We start from the raw sequence: 21,459 nt of genomic DNA on the forward strand, positions 1-21,459 counted from the left end.
CAGTTTTACTAGACTCCCAGGCAGCAATAGATCGGCTTCGACATCAGATCATAGGTCCTGGACAGGGTCTAGCCATCCGGGCCCATAGAGCCGCTCAGGCTCTAGAAGCACAAGGCAGACAGACAACAATCCGATGGGTCCCTGGGCACCATGGCATTGAGGGGAATGAGAGAGCAGACCAGGCGGCTAAGCGGGCAGCAGCAAAGACCCTCAGGGGAGGGCCTAGTGAGCTCTCTATAGCCTATACCAATAGGGCTCGTACAGAAGCAATCAGGGCTCATAAGCAGCAATGGCTGACTAGAGCACTAGGCCACAGAACCCTGGACACCCAGAGGGCATATAGGGCCCAGCCAGGCTGGAAACAGGATCCAGTAGCAGCCGCTGCCCCTAAGAAGATTGCCAGTCAGTACTACCAGCTCAAAACTGGTCACGCAGCTATAGGGACCTATCTGCAGAAGATCCAGGTACGAGACTCAGAGGCATGCCAGAGGTGCCAGGCCCCGAAGGAGTCTGTCTACCACCTCCTATTTGAATGTAGAGAGTGGCAGAAGCAGCGAAGGGCCCTCTATAGGGCCCTAACCAAGGCTAGGGTGGCTTTGCCAACAACAGCTGAGGGTCACCCAGAGGGAAGGCTACTAGGAGATCCTAAGGCCACCAAGGCCATCCTGCAGTTCCTAGCAGACACAACGGTTGGATGCCCCTTAGGAGAAGCAGCACGGGCAGCCAAGAGGATACGGAAGGATGATGAATGGGGGCTGGCGGCCCTAGAGGAGGCAGAACGTGAGGGAGAAGGATAATAGGGGAGGGTGGCCGGCAGTAGGCAGGTGACACCCACACTGATACTGGCAGCAAGGAGGGCTTATAAAGGCCCAAAAGCCCTATGCAACTAGGCGGCCTGGGGCGAGGAAAAGGTTCAGAATGGTCAAAGATGGGATTAGGGACTAATAGGGGCTTCTGCCCAAGAATTGGGGTCTGTCATAGCCAAAAGGCTCGGTATGGACGTTAAACTTGATTATAATAATAATAATAATAATAGTATATAGATTTAGATCGAGATCCAAAGGGTGGACGTCCATCTACTACCCAACCTCATAGATATCTGTCTAATATCCTCCTAGGTACATATAGTTATTAACTAGCATTACAACCGGGATCGGGCTCGAGAACATGTGTGACTAAGATTTCATTTATAAAGTAACTGTCAATCGATGAGTGAAGAAAGGAATGAATGCAGATGAAGGATAGAACAAGCAAACAAGAAAGGTATAGTACTTGTTTCAATAAAGTGCCCTGTCCTTCTTAATTAGTATCCCAGTTACTCTTATCCACATATTCATGTTCGATTCATACGTAGGGAGAAATCTATGTAGGTAGGTAGGTAGGAGGGAATACCCAGCTAGAGAGGAAAAAAAAGATGGATAATACAGTACATCCAAGGTCATCAATTCCTAAGTACATAATCAAGAACATGCCATAACCTAAACTCAAGAACTAGAACTAAATATTAACTATATTGAATTTTATATCCATTATCATTTCATTATCGCATCCATCAGCCTGGACAATCATGATAGCAATAACACAAATACAATCAGTACAGTACATACATTCAATTCGTAACGCCGTCCCGTGCTCATATGACATGGTCATGTATATACCATATCGGATTCAATGTACTTTTGTCTCTTTTCTCTGGTAGATGGGAAAGGGGAAAAAAGAAATAACAGCACTCCGTTTCTCATGCTGGTTTAATATAGCAAGATAAATGTGGCAAATGGGCAGCATACCTGGAACGCCAAACTTTTTGGTGATCGTGCCGTGCATACAGAAGTCGGTATGGAAAGCAACCCATTGAGTAGCTGGTTTTCAAGTTGCGGTTGTTTTTGGTTCGTAACCTTGGGATTTGGATATTTCGAGAATTTGTTTCAGGTGGTCTCCTGTCTGACCAAACACTCCTTGATATTAGACACGCAAAGGCAGTAAGAAGCCATGTAGCGCGCCGGAAAAAGTAGCAGCCTTTGGAGGGTATCAGGAAGCTGAAATCAATAACTTTTAAAATTCGGCCTTCTGAAGGGAACGATGGCAATCAGACTCTCGAGCTGCATGTTGACGAGTCCGCCACAGATTGTCGTGCGCTTTACAGTTGTTGGCGTTGACTTCCGGTTGCTGCGTCGGAGCCATTACCGTCAACACGGCCGTTGAGTTTGGCGTTTGCAGCAGTCGAGCCATATACACCCCCGTTTCTCTCGCCTTCGGATGAGTTCCCCTCGTCACTCTCGTGGTCGTTCCCGAGAAACCCGTCCGTCTCGATGATCCAGAAAACGGGGACAGCGCTCAAAGCACCAACAACCGCCAGAATCCACCACGGGATAATGACATATCCCTTCTTGACACCATAAGAGAACGTCGCACCGACCAGTGCAGGTCCCAAAGCTCTTCCAATCGCACTGACACTCGTGCCCACGCCGTTCAACGTGCCCAGCACGCTGAGGCTCGTTGCGGAATTGGTCAGCAGAATGGTGCAACATGGGAAGCTAAAGATGACCATTGCGAGCTTGGCCATCATGAGCGAAAAGATAGTCGCTCTGGCAAGCGATTCCGGCACTAGCACTATAAAGGGAGTGACAATGTACAACAGTGGGAAGACGAGCGAGGTGACTTTAAGACAGTTAAGGACGCCGTAGCGCTTGGCCGTGTTGGGGAAGACAAAAAACTGAATGAGCATCCCGATGATGCCGATGAAAGTGTACATAATGCCAATTTCTTGGGAGTCTGTACGCAGGCAGTTTAGCCATAGGGTTATTATTGCTGAGATGGGAACTTCGTCAGGACATACCAATGCCAAAACCACTTGCGAACTTGAATGGCAATTTCACATCCGGGTTTCCTTTGAGCTGCTGCGGCGTATAGTGGAGGAAGACGGGAAACAGCGAGTCGAATGCTAGGCTGTGCATCGCCAGCGCGCCATACGCCAGCAACACGAGGGTCGACTGCACATTGAACACCTGCTTCCAGCTAGGTTTCTTGGGTGTCTTCTTTTTCGTCTGTTCCTGACAGGTAGATTGCACAGGTGGGGTAGCCTCGGTATCATGTCCATATTCGCGAAGTCCGTCGTCAGCGAGCAGGGAGGTGGTCTCGTCGTTGCGTGACTTGAAATGGATGCTCTTGCATTTCCGCCCGGTGCAAGGGCTGGTCAAGATCTGGCCCAAGATCAGACCATAATCACGCCTATCTTTCCTGGACACCAGCGTCTCCTGTCGATTTGTAAGCCTCCCCGCGTATGAAACGTGTAGGATGATATCTCACATGAAGGAACAAAACCCCCGTCGTAATCCCAATCACGAAGAGAACCGCGGCGGCCAAATTTGGCAGAGCAAAAGGATTCTTCCTCAGAAATTCGCATCCTCCAAAGATCTTCGGATGTTTCTTGGCAGGGTTGGCCAATGCCCCTCCAAACGCGGGCCCAAAGATACTCCCAATGGTCCACACCAAGGGCATGACACTAAACGCGCGAGGCTGCAGCTCCTTCTCCGGAACCATCTCCGCGACCATGGTCCGGATGATGCCGACGTTTCCGTTCATAAGACCCAGGAGCGCACGTGAAAGGATCAGCGTAACGAGGGAGTGCGAAAAGCCGAATATCATAGAGAAGATCATGGTGAAGGTTAGACCAAGGAGGATGACGGGTTTGCGGCCGAAGTAGTCCGAGGCCCTGCCCCAGGGGACGCCCGTGAGGCACTGGCAGCCGGCGACGACGGCGGAGGTGATACCGACCCATTTGGCAACTTCGTTCTTGGGCACGCCCACGCTTTCGATCATCTCTGGCTGCAAGGTTCACGACGCGTCAAAACTGGAGTCTTTTGTGTAATGGGTGTTGGAGAGGTGGTTCATACGAGGTATGGCAGGACAGAGGTCAGAACGACTGATGGACGCAGCTTTGTTAGTCCCGCATTGAGCTATGAGGCAGACCAGGTATCTCGGTCATGGTACAAGGACGGTGAGGAACTGGGCACAGTACCAGGTTCTGCGAAACGACATATTGCTAAAGAGTACGAACAAATTAGCCTTGATACTAGGATTGTATATACAGATTGACAGTATCCAAGAGCAAGCTCACAGAGAACGATGAGCTGCCGCACGGGCAGCTTGGGCTGTTTTTGCAACATCTTGTCTGTCATGTAGCTAGGTTGCTGTGAGAAAAGGAAAAGAAAAGAAAGAAACCTTGGAGAAAAAGATGCGCTAGAAAGCTTGTTGCGGACACATCTATATTTGCTGGAAGATAACATCCCTCCAGCGATCACCAGGAACAAAAGGACGAAGGAGCGGAGAGCTCTTGAAAGCCAGTTAAGACAGCAGAGACGCAATGTGGATCACGAAGCAGACCAGCTTGTTCGTAATCGAGAGGAGAAGTGGAGTCTAGAGAGAAATATGGGTCAGGTGGCGCCTCTTTAGTTCAGCTGTGCTCGGGGTAGATTATTTTACCGCGTCGCGCTGGAGAAAAGATTCGACTCATGACTGCCTGAGTCAGATCTGCGGTGGATCTCCGTCCATCCGCGTGTGGATGAGGAGAAACCTCAGCACCGCCACTTTGTTGAGGTTCAAGCTTCAATGAAATGCCTTGTTGGTGTTGGATGCGTTTTCCAGCCATCACGCGACTGGACCGTCCCCTGGCCCGCGCCGACATAGCTGGGCTAGTCTAGGGCTAGGGCAAAGCCAAGCCGGCCTCTCCACCTCCAGGCTGACCGCTTACCCGCGGCAGGGAATATATAGATCGACCATGACGCACCGTGCAGGGAAGCCCATCACGAGTTCTTTTGCCTGCAGCTCGGATGTCATCCGTGTGACTACATAGTACATACCAGGTATATGCAGGGAACTACTCCCAGTCGACGAATCTGGTTGCGGAGCAATCATTGGCATGAAACATACGCGCAATCCGAGATTTGAGTACAGTGCAACAGGGATATTTAGAATAGGCATACTGTCTAACTTTGAATTGATATGAAGATACTGGATTATCCACAGTCAACCAAACTCTGTCCGCATTTCAACCGAGATAGCAGAGTCTGTACATAAAAACTCGAGAAAGGAATTGACCTGTCCGTCGTCCAATCATCGCCAGATACATTAGGTACCAAGTAGACATCACATATAGTGGTAATAGCATGGCCAGGTCGTGTCGAGTTTGCCGTCTTTATAGTCCTCTGCCTGGTCAGCAAAAAATAAAAAAAAATTAGCTTTTTCTCCCCGGAACCATGATCGATCGAGAGTTAGCACTTCATACAGTACTACTTACCAGGCTCTCAGTAAACCAATTATGAACTTAATCTCATCCTCTAGCCACATCTTCTGTTTCGGCGTCAGCAAGTCCAGGTCCTCTGAGAGCGTCTGCGCGCGGTCGAAATCGATCAAGAGAACTTCTCTCCGATTGTCCTGGACCATCATTATTTCGGGATTCCAGGTCCCCATGAGAGACTCCCGCACGATGAATCTCACGGACAATTGTACGAAGTTTTGCCATACGTGCCTCCAAGAACGTGGACAGGTGGATCTCCAGTATGTTCGGGATGTGCTCGATGAGCACGGCGCTGGGACGTAATTCGTACTCGAGGAAACTCTTCAGATGGGGCTGCCAGGCTGGTATGGTTGGATCGATCTGTTCTATTACGCCGTAGAAGTCAGGGATGATTCCCTACTCATAGAGCCCCTTCGCTTTTAGCCGTCGGTATGCGCTTCTTCCACATTTGAAGAGGCTGACTTCGCGGTCCGGAGGGGGGCAGAAGTACTCTATGGTGTGGTACAGTAAGCTGGCATCCAGAGTGATGAAAAATAAATAGATAAACAAAATAGCTGGGGGCAAAAAAAAAGCAACCGCATACCACCTTCATAACGCAGGTCTTGCCACGAACGGCTACTTGAAAGATGCACAGCCGCATGGATTCCTTTAGCTGCTGAATGAAAGTGACATCAGCCGCTGTGATTCCCGTGAGTTCATCGTCGGGGTCAAGGGTAGACATTGGAAACGATGCGTCCAGTGAGGCTATTATTGGCAAAGAGGTAGTCTTGAAAGAAATTTTGAGAAGTACTGCAAGTGGAAGATTTATCCAACGCTGGTCAACAATGGATGGGTAGATGTCCCCTAACTAAATTTGTTGGATCTGCCTCGCGTGTCGGGAGTCGCCCTCAAGTGGTGGTCCAGGATCCAAAATATTCACTGAGCTCTCTGGGCGGGACATCCCGACCAGGCAGGGTTCTCCCAAATACTGTACACTGTTCCACCTCGATCCACGCTTTTTGAAGACTGAATTCGGTTGGGATCATCTGCTGAGCCTATATTAAAAAGCCAAAGCTACATATGGTACTTTATCCATTTATTTTATATCAGCCTGATTATTTCACTTGTTTTGGAACCTGTTATTCATCACCAGACTACAAACACAGGGAACTCAAATGGCGCTGCAATTCAAAGATCTCGCCTACAGGGCTTCTCCGGAGTGGGCCTTCCCTAGTCTGGCAAAGTCCGCCTGTCGCTCACCGGGTGCGTTTGTTCCAGTAGCAGGTACCTCTTTATGAGTGCCACGGCTGGGAATATGTTCTGTTTCCGGATCTCGTCGGTGAAGAAATGAGCTTTGTGCATGATGTGAAATGATCTCCTATATTTCTAATTCAACAATGGCCAACCTTTTTCTTTCTGGAACCCGCTTCTCTGATGTTGTATGGAGTCACATTGGGCGCGCTCCATTTCTTCTAAGAGTGCTTTTATTAATCACCGAGTACTGCAGACGCCCCCGTTTTCCGTATTTGGTATTTTCTTTTTCACTTGCAAGACTGGAGGATACTGTAAATATTCAATGCTTCTTTCTAGTCTTCTTTTCACGACATCGTGGGCCACCTAACTTTATGTTACAGCACGACCTAGGAATAGACTCAGGCGGGTTGAGGGAGGACTATCACGTGACTGGATCACCATGATCCATGGGGATCGATCCAACCATGGAGATCCAGGGACATTGATCCATGAGCTATGATCCATCGGATAGGTAATTCCGGAACAGGACTCATCATGTATATAAGACGCTCCTTAACCATGGGGGATTAGGACCCCGTGGTCAACTCAAATAGCAATCCTAGTGGTAACATTGTTAGTAACGGCCTATTCATTCATCTCTTTCTCTTGCCTTCTGTCCTCAAGATAAACCCAACGAGCCTCTGCCTAAGAAGTCTTAGGTCCGCCGTTACACTTTAACCCTAACATTATTTATGCTGTCCAGGCCAGTGGCTCAAGTGACCCGACGCTGGTATTTCCGTCAAAGAATGACTTCTGTATAAGGAAGGAAATCTAGAAATAGGTTACGAATTAACGGGTATAAAACCAGTCTTCCATCCTTGGATTTTCTCATACCACTGTCACTATAACACAGGTCATTCACCGCTGAGCTTAGTCTACAACATACACAAACCACCTCATCATTTTCGCTAGAAAACTCCTATCTCATATTGCTCGATACATTCTCGATTCCACTCTTCATGCCACGGCAGAGAAAGTCAGTCTCCTCACATTCCTCCAGAAGGTACCAAAACCAAAAGACTTGATACCCTACGACCAACAGTCAAAAGAAGACACGCCAAATCCTAACTACTCCCACGGTGATATAAAGAAAATCGGGGATTGGAAACAATTCAACCTGGGTACCATCATGCAGCAGTACTCCCATCTTCTAGAAAATTTCGAGGTAGACAATGAAGATGCTGCGGCGAGTCCTACAGATCCGAAAGTCCATTACAGGTCTGTCCTTCATACCCGTTTTTTTCCGGGCAAATGAGGACCGGGGTCCGACGTGCACTTCGTCTGAGTCGAAACGGCCTATGCTTTGCGGAAGGGTATCACACGGTCCTACCTACCGGAGGCCCGAGTACTGACGTCGCTTATTTTGAATGGCGTGTCTTCGGAGAGGAACATGGACCGAATCGCATCCCAGGGATGTATAGGCCTTCAACCAGATGGTCACTTGCATTAAACGAAAAAAGAGAATGATGAAAACGCGCGAAAACAGTTCAGGCAGGTCTTGGCGCGAGTCAACTGGCATGAGTCAATCCAACGCTCGATATGGGTTCATCGTCACCGACAAAGAGCTAGTCACCATCAAACGACTCGGTGGCGATGGCAATATAGAGCTTTCTCTTTCTATCAGTTGGGATGTTGAGGGGACGGCAGACGACTCAAAATTGACGGCCATGCTTGCGTTGTGGTACCTAGGAATGCTGGCTTCTGACAACAAGCAGTGGATGTTCGAGGGGTACTGCTGGTGTCAGAACCACTGGGGGACCTCCTGCATAGATCCGCCGCAGGTGCTTATATGGGCTGGACCCGGCACCTAGGTTGATCAGATCCAGATCCTTCAACAAAGGGAGACTACCCGTTTCTGTCTTACGGCGGAGACTGCCCTTGCAGAATGACACACTCTCTTTTCTTTTCCTTTTCCTCTTTTCCTTCAGTGGCAGCTAGCTAGGCAGATCAATCCAACCGTCCTTCTCAGTTTCACTGTCATTGTAAGATCGTTGGAGGCAGTTCCTACTGGCCCCCCAGGCCCTAGGTACCCACACTACCTGACCTACATAACCCGTTCAGCGTTACCATCATATCATTTGTCTCTGTACAGTAAGTAGGTACGATAGCAACGACCACATATACCTACCTACCTACCTACTCGAGCTCACTGCTCATTATTGTCCTACCTTGTTTTAGTGTTGCCTGATATATCCGACCTACCTGCTACAACTCCATGTGTTGCAACCATGCAACTCGTCGCCGGTACGGTGCTGTACGTGTACTTCAATTTAACATTTAGACTGTACTATGCACTGTACAGAAGAGCACATACATATATGAGGTACATACCTAAGATCACATTGCCTATACCAATACCTGCTTTACAGCAGCAAAAAGCAAAAAGCATAAAAGGCAGTCAGCCAACGCACATATACACACAGATTCCATTTTGATCGGAAGGCCAAGTAGGTAGATTAATAGGCTGCAATTACTTAACTTGGGTGAGATCGGCCTTGCGCATCGGGAGTCGCGAAGTCACTGTCATAGCCGGAAGGTTCTATACGGACGTTAAACTTGATTAATAATAATAATAATAATCGCGAAGTCACCCTCAAGCGGTGGCGCAGCTGCGGTTCGGATCTGCATGCAACATTCCCCTGGGAGCTGAGCGGGACTCACCGAACCGAACAAGACAGGTGGGCTTCTCCCAACTTTGTACTGGACACTGTTCCACCTTGGTCCCAGCTCGTTGAGCTGAAGACTGCATTCGGCTGGGACCATCTACGGTGCCAATCTGGAAAAGTAAAAGCCTACGTCTAGTGCTTTGTGCATCTCTATTTCATATCAATCATGGAGAACCTAAACTGCAACACTTCAACGTGTCTCTACAGTCTGTTGATGCTAGATCCTCGAATTAAGTAATCATGTATGCAATGTCGTGTTCAAAAAGCCTGAAGATTTTCCTCTAAGCGTTATATCCATTTGGCGATGTTAGATGCTCCAGATCACTGCAATGATCATCAATGCATGAAAGTCTGAGCACGCTATGTGATGTATATATTCAGATCTTTAGGTCATCATCGATCATCCAGCAATGCATATGTAGGGAACAAATCTGATATAAATCGTCGTTTCTCCGCCTACAATTAGGCGCGTTGGTGGCAGGAAAATTGGTATCTGTTCAGCTCAGGAGTTTTGTCGCGGCTTCAATGCGTCCCTGGATGATGGTACTCCATCTCTGCACGAAGTTAGCATCTGCATACACATAAAAACCGTAATGGACAAGGGAATGACGAACCTCAGCGTTGGCCACGTCTCCCGCCTCCAAGCTCTCCACCAGTCCCGGGTACGTGGCGCCCGAGTATCCGGTCCACAGACCTGGGGCGAACACGACGTGCTTGAACCAGCTCCGTCCATCCAAGCCTTCTTCGTACAGGAACTGGCGTTCCAGCGCCTTGTACTTGCCATTGGCAGCGCGGGTCTCGAAATACAGCTTCACCTTCTTCCACCAGTGGTACCAAGGAATATCCTCACCAAGGCGCTTCGTCAGGTCCGCAGTGTATGCGTCAAACACAGCAGCCACGTCGAACAGCCTCGCGATGGAATTCTCCAGCGGCTTGAAGCTGAAGTGGACGTTTGAAGGCAGCTCTCCGGCAGCAGGCTTGATCCTATCCAGATATACGCCAAGGCCGATCGCGTAGTCAGTTGCGTTGAACGAAAGCACCGGAGTCTCGATGAGATATGAGGCAGTCAAAGACCAGAGCTTGGCAGATGCGATATGGTAATGCCAACCCGGGTCACCGAACCGGTCCATCCAATCGAAGCTGTCATAATTCGAGTGATAGTGGTACACGGCATCCTTAGAGCCACGGGCGAATCCAAAGTCCAGACTAGGTATGCCCGCGAAGTCCTGGAACGCAGTGAAGTCGCTTCCACTTCCCATCGTCTTGATTGTACCATCCCAGACGTCACGAATTGTCTGGCCTTTGACGGTCTGGTTCGGGGATTGGATGAGTCCAGTAGCCTCATAGATAACCTTGTTCAGAAGTGGGCTGGCACTGGGATTGAAGTTACTTCCCGAAGTGGCCACGTCGACATTCAAATAGGCGACGTTTGTCTTTGACAGCCAGGGCAGGTTTTCTTCCACCCATTCGGTCGATCCAAGCAAACCATATTCCTCACCATCCCAGCTGGCGAAGACGATCGTACGGAGAGGCTTCCAGCCCGCCTTGAGAGCCGCGCCAAAGCTGCGGACAACCTCATCAAGCACTGCGGAGCCGCTGTTAGGGTCACCAGCACCTCCTGCAATCCACGCATCGCGGTGGTTACCCAAGATGACAACCTCGTCGGGGAGGGTTCCCTTGATAACACCGATAACATTCCACAGAGGGGTAGTGACGTAGTCCTGCAAATTATACAGATTGACGACCACGTCTTCGGGAGACGGGCCGATGTTGTACTCGACTCCTTTGTAGGCGAGTCCGCCACCCTGCCAGTGTTCGTTAAAATCCGACGCCTTAGGACCGTGTCCATTGAGAGCCTTTAGCAGAGGCAGAGCCTCTTTGTAGGAGATTGGAATGGAAGGAATTGATGGGATCGCGTTATGCGGGTCCTGCCGGTCGCAGCCCGGTAGGGATGGATAACCTGGGGTGGTTGGGTCACCGGGCGCAAAGCCTTGTGAGAGCAAGTTAGCTGGGATGAATCACACAGAGCACGAGGAATAAAAGAACATACTCAAAAACTGGGTGCTTCCACGTTGGACCGCACTTGGGTTCCGGGCAGGGCCATCTGGATAGTACTTGTAGCCATTTTCCTCGGTGATTTCGCCGTCTTCCTGCGGATCCGAGTACATGACAACGCCAACCATCCCAAGCTCCTGCGCACGCTTCACCTTCAACCCACGGAAGATGCCACCGTACTTGACGAGCGCAATCTTGCCGGCAAGGCTGATGTTCGCATTGAGGAGGTCCTCAAAGTCCTGGTACGACCCGAAGTTCGCATAGACATACTGGGCAGTGACGTTTCCGCTCGCCGAGTAGCCATGGAAGGTCGGGATACGGTCGGGCAGACCGCTGGTGTGATCCTGCTCGAGGACGTCCTCCTCAAGGGTTGCCTCGTAGGTAACTTCGGTGTCCTCGCCGTTCTTCTTCAACAACGCTAGGCGATGGTCGAGCGGGTAGTTGAGATAGACGTCGTATGCGACGAGGTTGGTGTCCTGGATACCGAACTCCTGCCATCTCTCGCGAGTCCAGATGGCCTGGCTGAGGTTCTTGCCAGCCAGGTGCGGACCTGCCGTGTAATAACTGCTCCATTCACGCGCCTTGGCTTCCGACGGTGTGTTCAGCAGGACGGCCTGCAGCTCCTCGAGAGTGAGACCGTTCCCATGGGGCCAGGACGCGTGCGGGAAGGGATTGGCCCCCGGGAGATAGGACCAGAGGGAACCGCCCTCTCGTGGCAAGAGAGCAACAGGGCAGAGGAACAAGATGACCGCAGAGCCTAGCAGAGCTCCCAGGGCGAAGGAACAGAGGCGGCGGAGTGTCTGATGAGGGTACCGCGGCGGTCTGGGGTCGACCTGCACGTTGACCAGCAGGGGTGTGTTTTCGGTGACAGGCATGACGGGTGTTTTTTCCCTCATCCTGGCAGAGGAATCAAGTAGACAGACTCGAGCATGAGCTGGAGACGGGGAGCTCCATTCCAGCAGGAAGAAGAGGAGGATGAGGAGGAAGAGGCAGGACTGACGAGGTATCCGGGAAGATAACGGTGACCGACGCGAGCGATGGTATCATCGGGTCCACCCGATCCCCAGACGGCCCGCACACCCCGCTAGGCTGTTCCCGGAAGGTTCTCGCAGGCCCCGGCCCCGCCGTCTGTTGATATGATCCTGCAGAATAAATCTGAAGAATTAAATTTACAGCAAGGAATTATGCGAGACGTATGGAACTAACCAACCTAAAGGAGTGATTGCACCTTTTTTTTTAGCAAAATTTACTCTGTATGGTCTATTACCTGCAAAGTAAGACGCCGCTGCCTTCTCAACCAGATGTTGATCTTCTCCTGGTAGCGGGGCGACTGCGCGTTTTGCTACATACCAGGTACTAATCCAAAAATATCAATATCACCTTCCCTTTGCCTGAATTCCTTTACCGGTTGGCATTCGTTAGCATTGGCAGTATTCGATTGCTATATCGTGCACTGCGCAGAAAGTGAAGAAGCCACACTACTGATACATGAAGTCCTCATTCTGCTATATTAAATGGTAAAATAGTAGAGTCCTTAAGTGCGTCTTCTTTGACAATTAGAATTCTGCCATGAGAAAGATTATGCTTGTTTCCTGAGCTAATACTCTTAGAGTCTTTATTCTGCTTTATCTTTAAATATAAGTGTCAGATATATACACCGATGCTTTTTATTTATACGCTGTTTCTCGAGTTTAAAGCAAAACAGACATTATTAACCACTCTGTGAAATTAACTTCCCGGTTAAACTTCTAGCAAAATACTCAGAGCCGATTCCTCTTGCATTCTTCTGCTGCAGTTATAGTTGTCATTGAACCGTCTGCGTTGCACATACAATGGGTAAGGATGGCCGGGTTTTGCAGAACCTTGATCGCTGCACGCCTCTGCATACTATGCTGTACATATGGCTAGGATCATCGTTCCCCGCACCGCGTCCAGGGGTAATACAATGTTATTTAACTATACTCTACCGTACATCCATAACAGGATTTTCTTGGCTCACGGTGAGGAGATTATTAATCTATTCGGAGATTTACTTCCCCTTCATACAAGAAAATACTGTTGCCCTACATGTTGTGATTGAATTGGAGAAAGCTGGAATTAGTCCCTGCATCGTACCTGTTGTTTGTTCGATTCGTGTTTTCTGCACACATCTTATGTCTCCCGATGTACGGTGTTACTACTTGATGTGGTGGATGTACTACAACCATCAAGGCCCGATCCCGCGCCTGTCCCTCCTTCTTGCAGTAACACTCATATATCCCCTCTCCCACCCGGAGACATATACACCTAAATATGCAGGAGGTATTTTCCTGTGCAGTTTCTCTTCTTCTCTTCCATTGCGTGTGGCCGCTCCTGTCCTATACCATCATCCTATATTAGACTGCTTCTGCCAAGATGCGTCCGTCTTCAAAACCATTCTTTTCCTTCTCCCTCTTAACCCTAAGCTGCTCCTCCCTCCTCCTCCAGCATCGCGCAATCGCCCAAGATGCCGTCCAAGATCCAGGCGTCTACGGTCCTCCAGTGGAACTGGTACATTCCTACTTCGATGAGTGGCCAACAGGTACATTTCCTCCGGACAAATACTATCGTGGGCCTAAATTGAACGTGTGATCTATCAGGAATCGCTGTCTCCAATGACGGACGCCTCTTCTCAAACTATCCCCTCGGCCTCGATGCAGCAAACACCAGGTACCAGGTCGCAGAGCTGCATGATGATGGAACAGAGACACCGTATCCATCCGTCGAGATCAATACGCCTCCAGGCGGGGCGGTCAATTATTCTACTAATCCACCGGTAAGGAAATTCATACACCGGTTTCTAGCCATTGACTCCAGACGTGAGTCTCCTGACCATAGGTACCTAATGGACCAACTAGACCGGCGCAAACTATCCAGACCACCTAATCGCGGTCCAAAGCGTGGTGATCGATCCAAAGAACCGACTCTGGATCGTCGACACAGGAAGACCACTACTCTCCGACGGCACGCAGCTCACCTCTACCTATGGCGGCCCAAAGCTAGTGGGCGTCGACCTGGCCACAAACTCCGTCTTCAAGACAATCTTGTTTCCCCCCAACGTATCGTACCCCGAGTCCTACCCCAACGACGTCCGCTTCGATCTCCGCCCGGGCATCACCGACTCGGGTGAGGGCGTCGCCTACCTCACCGACTCGAGCACTGAAGGCCGCAACGGCCTCATCGTCGTCGACTTGGGAACAGGCGTCTCCTGGCGGCACCTGGACACGCATCCGTCTGTCCGCGCCGATAACGAATTCTACCTCTCCATCTGGGGCGAGCCCGTCTACACTAACCCCGGGGGTGGGAAGCCCATCATACCGATGCTTATGGGCTCAGACGGCATCACACTCTCCGCCGACGGAGAGACGCTGTTCTACACCGCTGTCAGCTCCAGGTACCTGTACAACATCCCAACCGCCATTTTGCGCGACCACACCTCACCGTCAGCGGAGCTGGAGGCCCTGAGCTCGGTGATGCAGTTGACACAGAAGGGCGTGAGCGACGGGCTCGAGTCGGACTCGAACGGGTATGTCTACGGCGGTTCGTTCGAGACGAATTCGGTCAACGTCTACTTCCCGGAGAACGGGACCGTGGACACCTTTGTCCGGGACCCGCGCGTCGAATGGACAGACACGTTGAGCGTGGGGACCGACGGGTATCTCTATTTCACGGAGAACCAGAACTGGAGGCGGCCCGGTGGATGGGAAGGGGTGGACAGGAGGGTGAAGCCGTATAGTCTCTATCGGGTGCCTTTGCCTGATGGAGGGAAGAAGATTGAGCTGGTGTGAGCTGTTTGTTTTTCCTAAGGCTCTAGTTCTGCTTTTCGTGCCCTGATTCGTAGTTAAAACGTCGGCTGTGGTGGAAAATGACGATAGTCTGCTCGGGTTCCTGCAGCACCGTGTTATTAATTAGTAATAATTACCCGGAGAGGAGGACTGAGGGTTCAGTTCAATTCATCAGGATTGCTCTCCATTGGCGTAAACTAATCCAATTATACTCGAAATTAGGGAATTTGGATCGGTTAGTTGAGCAAAGGGCTGGGAACGTAGGAGACGGACGGTCCAGGGCTGAGTAAGTGGGGGAAGGGTTTCATGCGACGTATGTAATTGATTCATTGAGTTGCGATTATGATTGATACATGTACAACACAGTACAGTCAATACATGCCATGAAAAGGTAGGTAGTAATGGATAGGTACAAATAAGCCTAGTAGGTCAGCACACATGATCATCTCTCACGTCACAGTTTCATCCCAGACGGGTAGACCAGATCCAGTGCCTAAGGGGGAAGAAAAAAAATCTACCAAACGACCGGCAGCTTCGTAATACCAACATCCTTTCTCGGAGGCGTATACACGATCTCCGAATGGGGAATCCCAAGCCTCAGGTTCGGGAGTCTCTGGAACAGAGTTGCTAAATAAGAGTTCCCAGTCAGCTTCCCACGTATATTTGCATATCTCATCAAAAGGGGGATCAAAAAGAAAAGAGCGAGGTTTTCACCAAACACAATCTCCAACTCCGCACGGGCAAGCCTCTCAGCGATGCACCGATGATCGCCGTATCCGAACCCGAGAGCCAGTTCGGATCCACGCTTGCGGTGTAAATCGAAGGTATCGGGATCGGGGAAGACCTCTTCGTCCCGGTTTGCGGATTGGTTGGAGGCGATAATGCCCTCGCCTGATTTGATGGTCTGAAATCATGGAGATAAAATGGTTTTGTGAATCAGTTGACTAGGAAAACATTTGCTGGAGATAGATGTATGTGCTCGTATCTCTAGGGAGGAAGGGACGAACGAACCTGGCCTCTCAAGACAACGTCCACCTTCGCGACACGACGGGTCGCGAGTGCTGACGCGGTGTGGAATCGGCAGAGTTCTTCGACGAACGGTTTCGATAGAGATGGGTCGCGTCTGAGGTCCGCTATTTGACTGGGGTGTTCGAGAAGTGTGACGACGCCCTGGAATTTTCGGCGTAAGCTGGACATGGATAGACAGTGGCAAGGAATGTCGTAAGGAGGTTGAGGACGAATTGTCTAAGCTCACCAGGGCAATCATATTAACCATAGTCGCATTCCCAGCTACCAGGAGAAGAAACGCAAGTTGCACAGCATCCAGTCTGTCGATGTGGCCGGCATTGAGCTACGGTACCGTGAGTGCGGTGCTCTCCCCAATGGATCCATCGATCACAGCTTTCTTTCCATGGGGAATTTGAAGCTTCATATATACCTGCTCAACGACCAGCCTACTGATCAAATCCTCTTCAGGCTTGGCGATTCTCTTGTCCACGAGTCTGCCAAGGTAATCTAGGAGCTCTCTGAGAAGGTTTCCAGTCAGAAGTGACCAAGAATAATAATGGATATATCCAGAGGTATGTACTCATGGGAAGTATGGATGGCAAAAAAGAACGTACTTATTTGCATTAGCAGCAGCGGCAGCAGTTGAGCTTCCATTCGTTCGAACGGCATTGCATTTGACGAGATAATCGAGATCTTCAACCGGTATGCCCAGCATGCTGTAGATAATCTATATTTTTTTTTATTCAGTGGCCCGTTCAACAACTTTTCCCTCCTTCACAAGGCCGAGAAAGACAGGATAGGAAGTCCCTCACATGCGACGGCACCAGCAGTGCAAACTTCTGAACGAGATCCACGGGTTCCGCGCATCCAACCTTGATCATTTCGCTGAGGAACCTATCGACCATCTCTTGGATCTGGGGCTTCATGTTCTCGACGTGCTCGGGTGTGAAGAATGGAGCGACCATGCTTCTGTTAAGGGATAAACAAAAAACAAAAAAAAGTTAGATCCATCCTTTAGACAGTACCTAGGTAATCTCCGAATCAAGACGAGCCACAAGCTTCTATCTACCTACCTCTGCCTCATATGCGCCGGAGCATCCATATCCACAAACGTAGGCCTATTCTTCGCAGCCTCCTTCCCTCCAGTACTCATTTCCGGGAACCCGGGTCGAGTACGCTCCTGTAACACACTGTCTCATTAGCAATTGTTACATCCCATCCCGTAGGTGTTGTGAAAGTTATACCTTTGACAACCGCTCATCCGTCAAAACCTTACACACATCCTCATGCTTCACGACGAGCCAGGGGTGACTTCCATCCCAGAGCTCGACGCGCGAAACAGAATTCGAGGCGCGGAGGTCGGCGAATTCGATAGGCGGTTCGGCGCCGGAGGGGCGGGAGAAGGGGAATTTAGGGATTGCTGTTGTTGTGGAGGTTGTTCAAAACCATGCTGATATAGCGAGGGAATCTATCTATTGTGTAAGACTCACCAGCTTCTGTGGCCATTGTGGAATAAATAGGAACGATTCTCTGCTCGGAATAGTAGCAGTAATCAGTGAACACGGTAGAGGTATGTGTTTGCTAGAAGCGGACTTGAAGAACAACTTGGGTACTTTGTTCGTAGGTTAGATGTGTTATGTACATTATTCATATTCCATTCCATTCTCTAATATGTATATATATATAGATATATATAGCAAATATTATTCAAGAACAACCGGAGATATCTCGGTTTGATCGGCCTCTCCATAAGAATAGAATCACACGAGCAATTCGTAGTCTAAACTGCGCCAGACCATTGAAGGAACTGTCTTGACTAATAGAATAGAACCAAAAGCTAATCAAATTCAAGAAAAAGCCTCTGCAAGGTCCTGCCCCGGGTCAGAAAAAAAGAATATGGGGACTCTGAGGAATTGTCGCTCTTCCGCGGAGTTGCGGGTCCCATCCTCTGATCTGGGGTGCGCCTTGCTCGGATGGCGTGTTACATGATGCATCGTATGATCTGTAATCTACCAAGGGTCCAATTGCATGCTGTCGGCTTTTCTGTCATGTCTGATATTCAGAAAGACTGAATAATTCGAAACCAGTGATTGGTCTACATCTTGCAAAGAGTAGCAGAAATAGTCCCGACTCCAAAGTCAAACAGCATGTTGATGCACCATACCACACCACCCCCGATATACGTACTTCGGTAGTGCAATACTACATTTTCTATAAGCAGTCTCAGAGTCGGATGGGGATTTTCTTCCATTTCACAGGGCACAATTTGCAATTTAGAGTCCCTCTTTTCTTGTCTCAATTAATTCCGGGAAAAGTAAGTTGAGATTCAAAAATGGTTTCACGCCGTTGGGTGCGCCAATGAGAGAATACTCTGGTTCTGTGTCCAAGGGGAGTATAATCATATGAAGAGAGGAAATAGTCATGTACATTATTGACTGACATCAAAAATCCAATCTTGCTGGACTATCCGTTTCGGCTGCTTCCAAGCAGCTATTTATACAGTGGGGTATAATTACAAAACAAGGCACTATACATGGCGCAGTGTAAGAGCAACACATTCCTTCTAGAATTTCGGCAAGCGGGGCCGTGGAAATTGGTCATGTGATGATGTTTGTGTGAAGAGCACTCGCGTTTAACGTCGAAACGCCAAGGAACGTGTCCGGCATTGCCATCATTCTTGTTAGATCTAGCAAAGCAAGAGAGGTTAGTTTGGTTATATCCGTAGGTGTAATGCACATACAAGTCACATTCTCTTTTATCGTAAGTGAAGATAACGCTTGCGTCTTTTCTTTCCCGTTGTTAGGTAGGATAGTTGGAAAGGTTTGACAACGTGATCCAATCTTTCAAGTTAATGAGAAAGGCCCCTGAGGCGGCATTCCTGACATGCCATTCAAAGCCCTTCCCATCATATTATTCTCGTCAACATCTTCCTGAACTTCTTCCTCGGTAGAAATCGATTCCAAAGGTCTTTTACGTTCATTAATCGGAGACAGCTCATCTGAAAAGTTCGGTAAAAAGTTGCTTAGTGTCGTGGGAGAGTCGAGTCTCAGCACACTGCTGGACCGCTCCAGCAGCGCTGGGAAGAGATATGACTGAGATCCACGAATCTTGGATAGGATGTTAAGGATACCCCAGAGCAACTCTCTCGGGTCAGCGACAGACACCGCTAGACGTTGCGTGGCCGGGGTTCGTAGAAAACGGGCCACGTCTGCGATAGATGCACCCATGTCAAAAAGTTTTTGCTCCTGTAAGAAAATTAGCTCGAGGCTTGTATCAATGAGAACGAGCGCTAATGTTTACCATTCCAATCCCATGGGCATCTACTGCACCCTGGGACACGGAACCTATAACATCCATAACGGTCTTTCCAACCACAACAGGCAGATGAAATGGAAGCATGGCACCGTCCCTAGCTGCCTGTTGTGAGACACGACCCATAGAAAGTTTCCACATCATGGCTTGGAGCCACTGCTGTGTTACTAAAATATCGACTTGCTGGATTTCTAGCACTCCAGTAAGAGAGATCGGTTTGCAAAGGTCAGACTGTATAGATCCGGTTGGAGGAGCCGCAGAAAACTCATCATTGCAACCGATGGAGACCCAGTCATAAAGATCAGCCGAGAGTTTCTCGAATATATTTATGAGATTAAGGAAGCCATATGCCAGAATCGGGTCATCCGAGTAGAGGACCTTGGGCTTCTGGATAGAGCTGCGCAGCATTATTGGTTTTGTCCGTTGAAGGGCGTATGCTCTGCGAGATGCGTCAGAAACGAGTACACCAGTTGGCCTGAACAAACATGGTCACGCGTACCTCTCTGTGACAAAGAGTAGCCAAAACACTCGCCTCTTCTCCTCCGCTTCTTCGGGGACCATACTAGAGTATGTAGATTCTCGATGAAGGCCGAGAGTATGCGCCATTGAGATACTCTGGCTGAGGTAGAACCATGCATGGTCTTGTTTATCCAGATTGCCATAAGCAGCGAACAAGAAAAAAGAAGTCAATAGCGTTTCGACATTCACGTTTTCAATTACATCATATTCCTTCCGTGCTCTGACCGCTTCCGCTAATAATGCCTCTCCGGACATCAGAGAGCTTCCATTGGCGGTCGCGTTCCCGTCGGAAGCGCTGGAAACAGGACCAGCACCATCCAATTTGAGCTGGATATGCGTTGCAGCACACAAAGCTGCCATAAACGCGTATCGCTGCGGCGATAGGCTTGACGGATTCTGACTGTCGAGTAGCAGCTGTTCCCTTCGCACTACTGGCATGATGGGAAAGAGGTATTTCAAATAGACATTCACATGAGCGAGTAATATAGGCGAGGATAATCGCCTGACATATGGAAGCACTTCGCTGCCTGCTGAAGACTCACACTGCGAGTCTGTCGAGCCAGACGAGGAGGCCAGCTCGTGTGCCGAATGTATGCAACATCGCGCATAGCATCCGCCTGCCGGAGCTTGGCCGTCTGCGGTGGGGAACGTTGACAAAGCTGGGGAGTTCAGCTTGTGATGATGTACATCAGAGGATCTATTGCTTCCTGAACCGTACGGCTGGTAGCAGCGTGTCGCGCTCTGATACTGGGCAGAGAGCGGGTGAAGGGGCGCGAGAGGATAGAGCGTACGGAACTTGGGGCCCTTGCGCTGGAGGACATCGCTGTAAGAGCACGACAGGAGCAGCCGCTGGCACTTGTCACATGGATTGGCCCGGTTGCATTTGATCTTTCGCCGGCGGCAGTTATCGCAGGCCTGTTTCTGTTTCTTCTCCGTTGATGTTGACGATGGTGCTGGAGAGTCGTCCATTGTGACCTCTGCAGAGTAGCGGGAGAGACACGGTGAGGAGCGGAGAGAGAGCGTGCACTCGGGATATCATGTTATCAATCAACCCCGAGCAGAAAAAAATAGATCCGCAAAATGCAGCGATTCGAGCCAATGCGTTCCTTTCCTCGACCTCCACGCACCCCCCGGTTTCAGCTTGGCCGTTTGGTGTCGAGATGGAAGAGTCGGGGAACATTCGGAGGCGGAGGAGAAACCGCATCAGGAGTTCGGCGCGCCTCGATCCCCACCTTCGCCGCGCCGGCACGTGGGGATCGTCTGGGGATGATGCCGCACGACCCTTGCAACGTTACACTATCCCCCTCGATGTTAGATTTCCTTCTATACTCCGCAAATCCTGGGATGTTTGCGTATTTATAGACGCATAGGATTCTTCATGAGCACTCTCGTTGCCTTTGCACCAACACAGCAAGCATAGACATGATACTACCTAACCCTTTGAAAAAGTCGTCCCTGTCCAAGACCAAACCGTCAGGTACAATCATCTGTTTCTATTTACATCTCTACATCCACGCATTACAATACC

At 49.7% G+C, this 21,459-nt stretch overlaps 8 protein-coding genes across 8 annotated transcripts in view; 3 read left to right on the plus strand and 5 right to left on the minus strand.

Moving 5' to 3' along the window:
- The window catches only part of VTN00DRAFT_497 (uncharacterized protein), a gene marked incomplete at both ends in the record, with an annotated part of 6,850 nt that extends 6,053 nt beyond the window's left edge, over nt 1-797 (plus strand). The window contains one exon of the mRNA XM_069431450.1: nt 13-797. Coding sequence (XP_069291205.1) covers nt 13-797 — 785 coding nt within the window. The remainder of the gene's footprint in view (nt 1-12) is intronic.
- Nucleotides 798-2,137: 1,340 nt separating this feature from the next.
- On the minus strand, nt 2,138-4,178 carry VTN00DRAFT_498 (uncharacterized protein; the record flags this gene model as incomplete). The annotated part of the gene is made up of 6 exons (XM_069431461.1): nt 2,138-2,772; nt 2,837-3,254; nt 3,307-3,825; nt 3,894-3,922; nt 4,019-4,042; nt 4,118-4,178. The coding sequence occupies 6 exons, from the start codon at nt 4,176-4,178 to the stop codon at nt 2,138-2,140; spliced, it is 1,686 nt and encodes a 561-aa protein (XP_069291206.1).
- A 1,114-nt stretch (nt 4,179-5,292) lies between these two features.
- VTN00DRAFT_499 (uncharacterized protein) lies at nt 5,293-6,017 on the minus strand (the record flags this gene model as incomplete). Its single annotated transcript, XM_069431472.1, has 3 exons — nt 5,293-5,433; nt 5,501-5,692; nt 5,880-6,017. The coding sequence occupies 3 exons, from the start codon at nt 6,015-6,017 to the stop codon at nt 5,293-5,295; spliced, it is 471 nt and encodes a 156-aa protein (XP_069291207.1).
- Nucleotides 6,018-8,031: 2,014 nt separating this feature from the next.
- VTN00DRAFT_500 (uncharacterized protein) lies at nt 8,032-8,379 on the plus strand (the record flags this gene model as incomplete). The annotated part of the gene is made up of 1 exon (XM_069431485.1): nt 8,032-8,379. One exon carries the CDS (start codon nt 8,032-8,034, stop codon nt 8,377-8,379), a length of 348 nt encoding a protein of 115 aa, XP_069291208.1.
- A 1,352-nt stretch (nt 8,380-9,731) lies between these two features.
- Nucleotides 9,732-12,164, minus strand: VTN00DRAFT_501 (uncharacterized protein; the record flags this gene model as incomplete). The annotated part of the gene is made up of 3 exons (XM_069431496.1): nt 9,732-9,788; nt 9,849-11,224; nt 11,285-12,164. The coding sequence occupies 3 exons, from the start codon at nt 12,162-12,164 to the stop codon at nt 9,732-9,734; spliced, it is 2,313 nt and encodes a 770-aa protein (XP_069291209.1).
- Nucleotides 12,165-13,683: 1,519 nt separating this feature from the next.
- Nucleotides 13,684-15,095, plus strand: VTN00DRAFT_502 (uncharacterized protein; the record flags this gene model as incomplete). Its single annotated transcript, XM_069431507.1, has 3 exons — nt 13,684-13,849; nt 13,908-14,083; nt 14,166-15,095. 3 exons carry the CDS (start codon nt 13,684-13,686, stop codon nt 15,093-15,095), a joined length of 1,272 nt encoding a protein of 423 aa, XP_069291210.1.
- Nucleotides 15,096-15,606: 511 nt separating this feature from the next.
- Nucleotides 15,607-17,606, minus strand: VTN00DRAFT_503 (uncharacterized protein; the record flags this gene model as incomplete). The annotated part of the gene is made up of 10 exons (XM_069431518.1): nt 15,607-15,719; nt 15,807-15,996; nt 16,104-16,262; nt 16,348-16,443; nt 16,531-16,618; nt 16,715-16,827; nt 16,913-17,069; nt 17,174-17,280; nt 17,345-17,520; nt 17,591-17,606. 10 exons carry the CDS (start codon nt 17,604-17,606, stop codon nt 15,607-15,609), a joined length of 1,215 nt encoding a protein of 404 aa, XP_069291211.1.
- A 1,337-nt stretch (nt 17,607-18,943) lies between these two features.
- Nucleotides 18,944-20,900, minus strand: VTN00DRAFT_504 (uncharacterized protein; the record flags this gene model as incomplete). Its single annotated transcript, XM_069431529.1, has 3 exons — nt 18,944-19,345; nt 19,401-19,851; nt 19,912-20,900. The coding sequence occupies 3 exons, from the start codon at nt 20,898-20,900 to the stop codon at nt 18,944-18,946; spliced, it is 1,842 nt and encodes a 613-aa protein (XP_069291212.1).
- Between the last annotated feature and the right edge of the window lie 559 nt (nt 20,901-21,459).

The sequence above is a fragment of the Thermoascus crustaceus genome, assembly GCF_041956765.1.
Source record: "Thermoascus crustaceus strain CBS 181.67 unplaced genomic scaffold VTN00scaffold_1, whole genome shotgun sequence".
NCBI classification, from domain to species: Eukaryota; Fungi; Ascomycota; class Eurotiomycetes; order Eurotiales; family Thermoascaceae; genus Thermoascus; species Thermoascus crustaceus.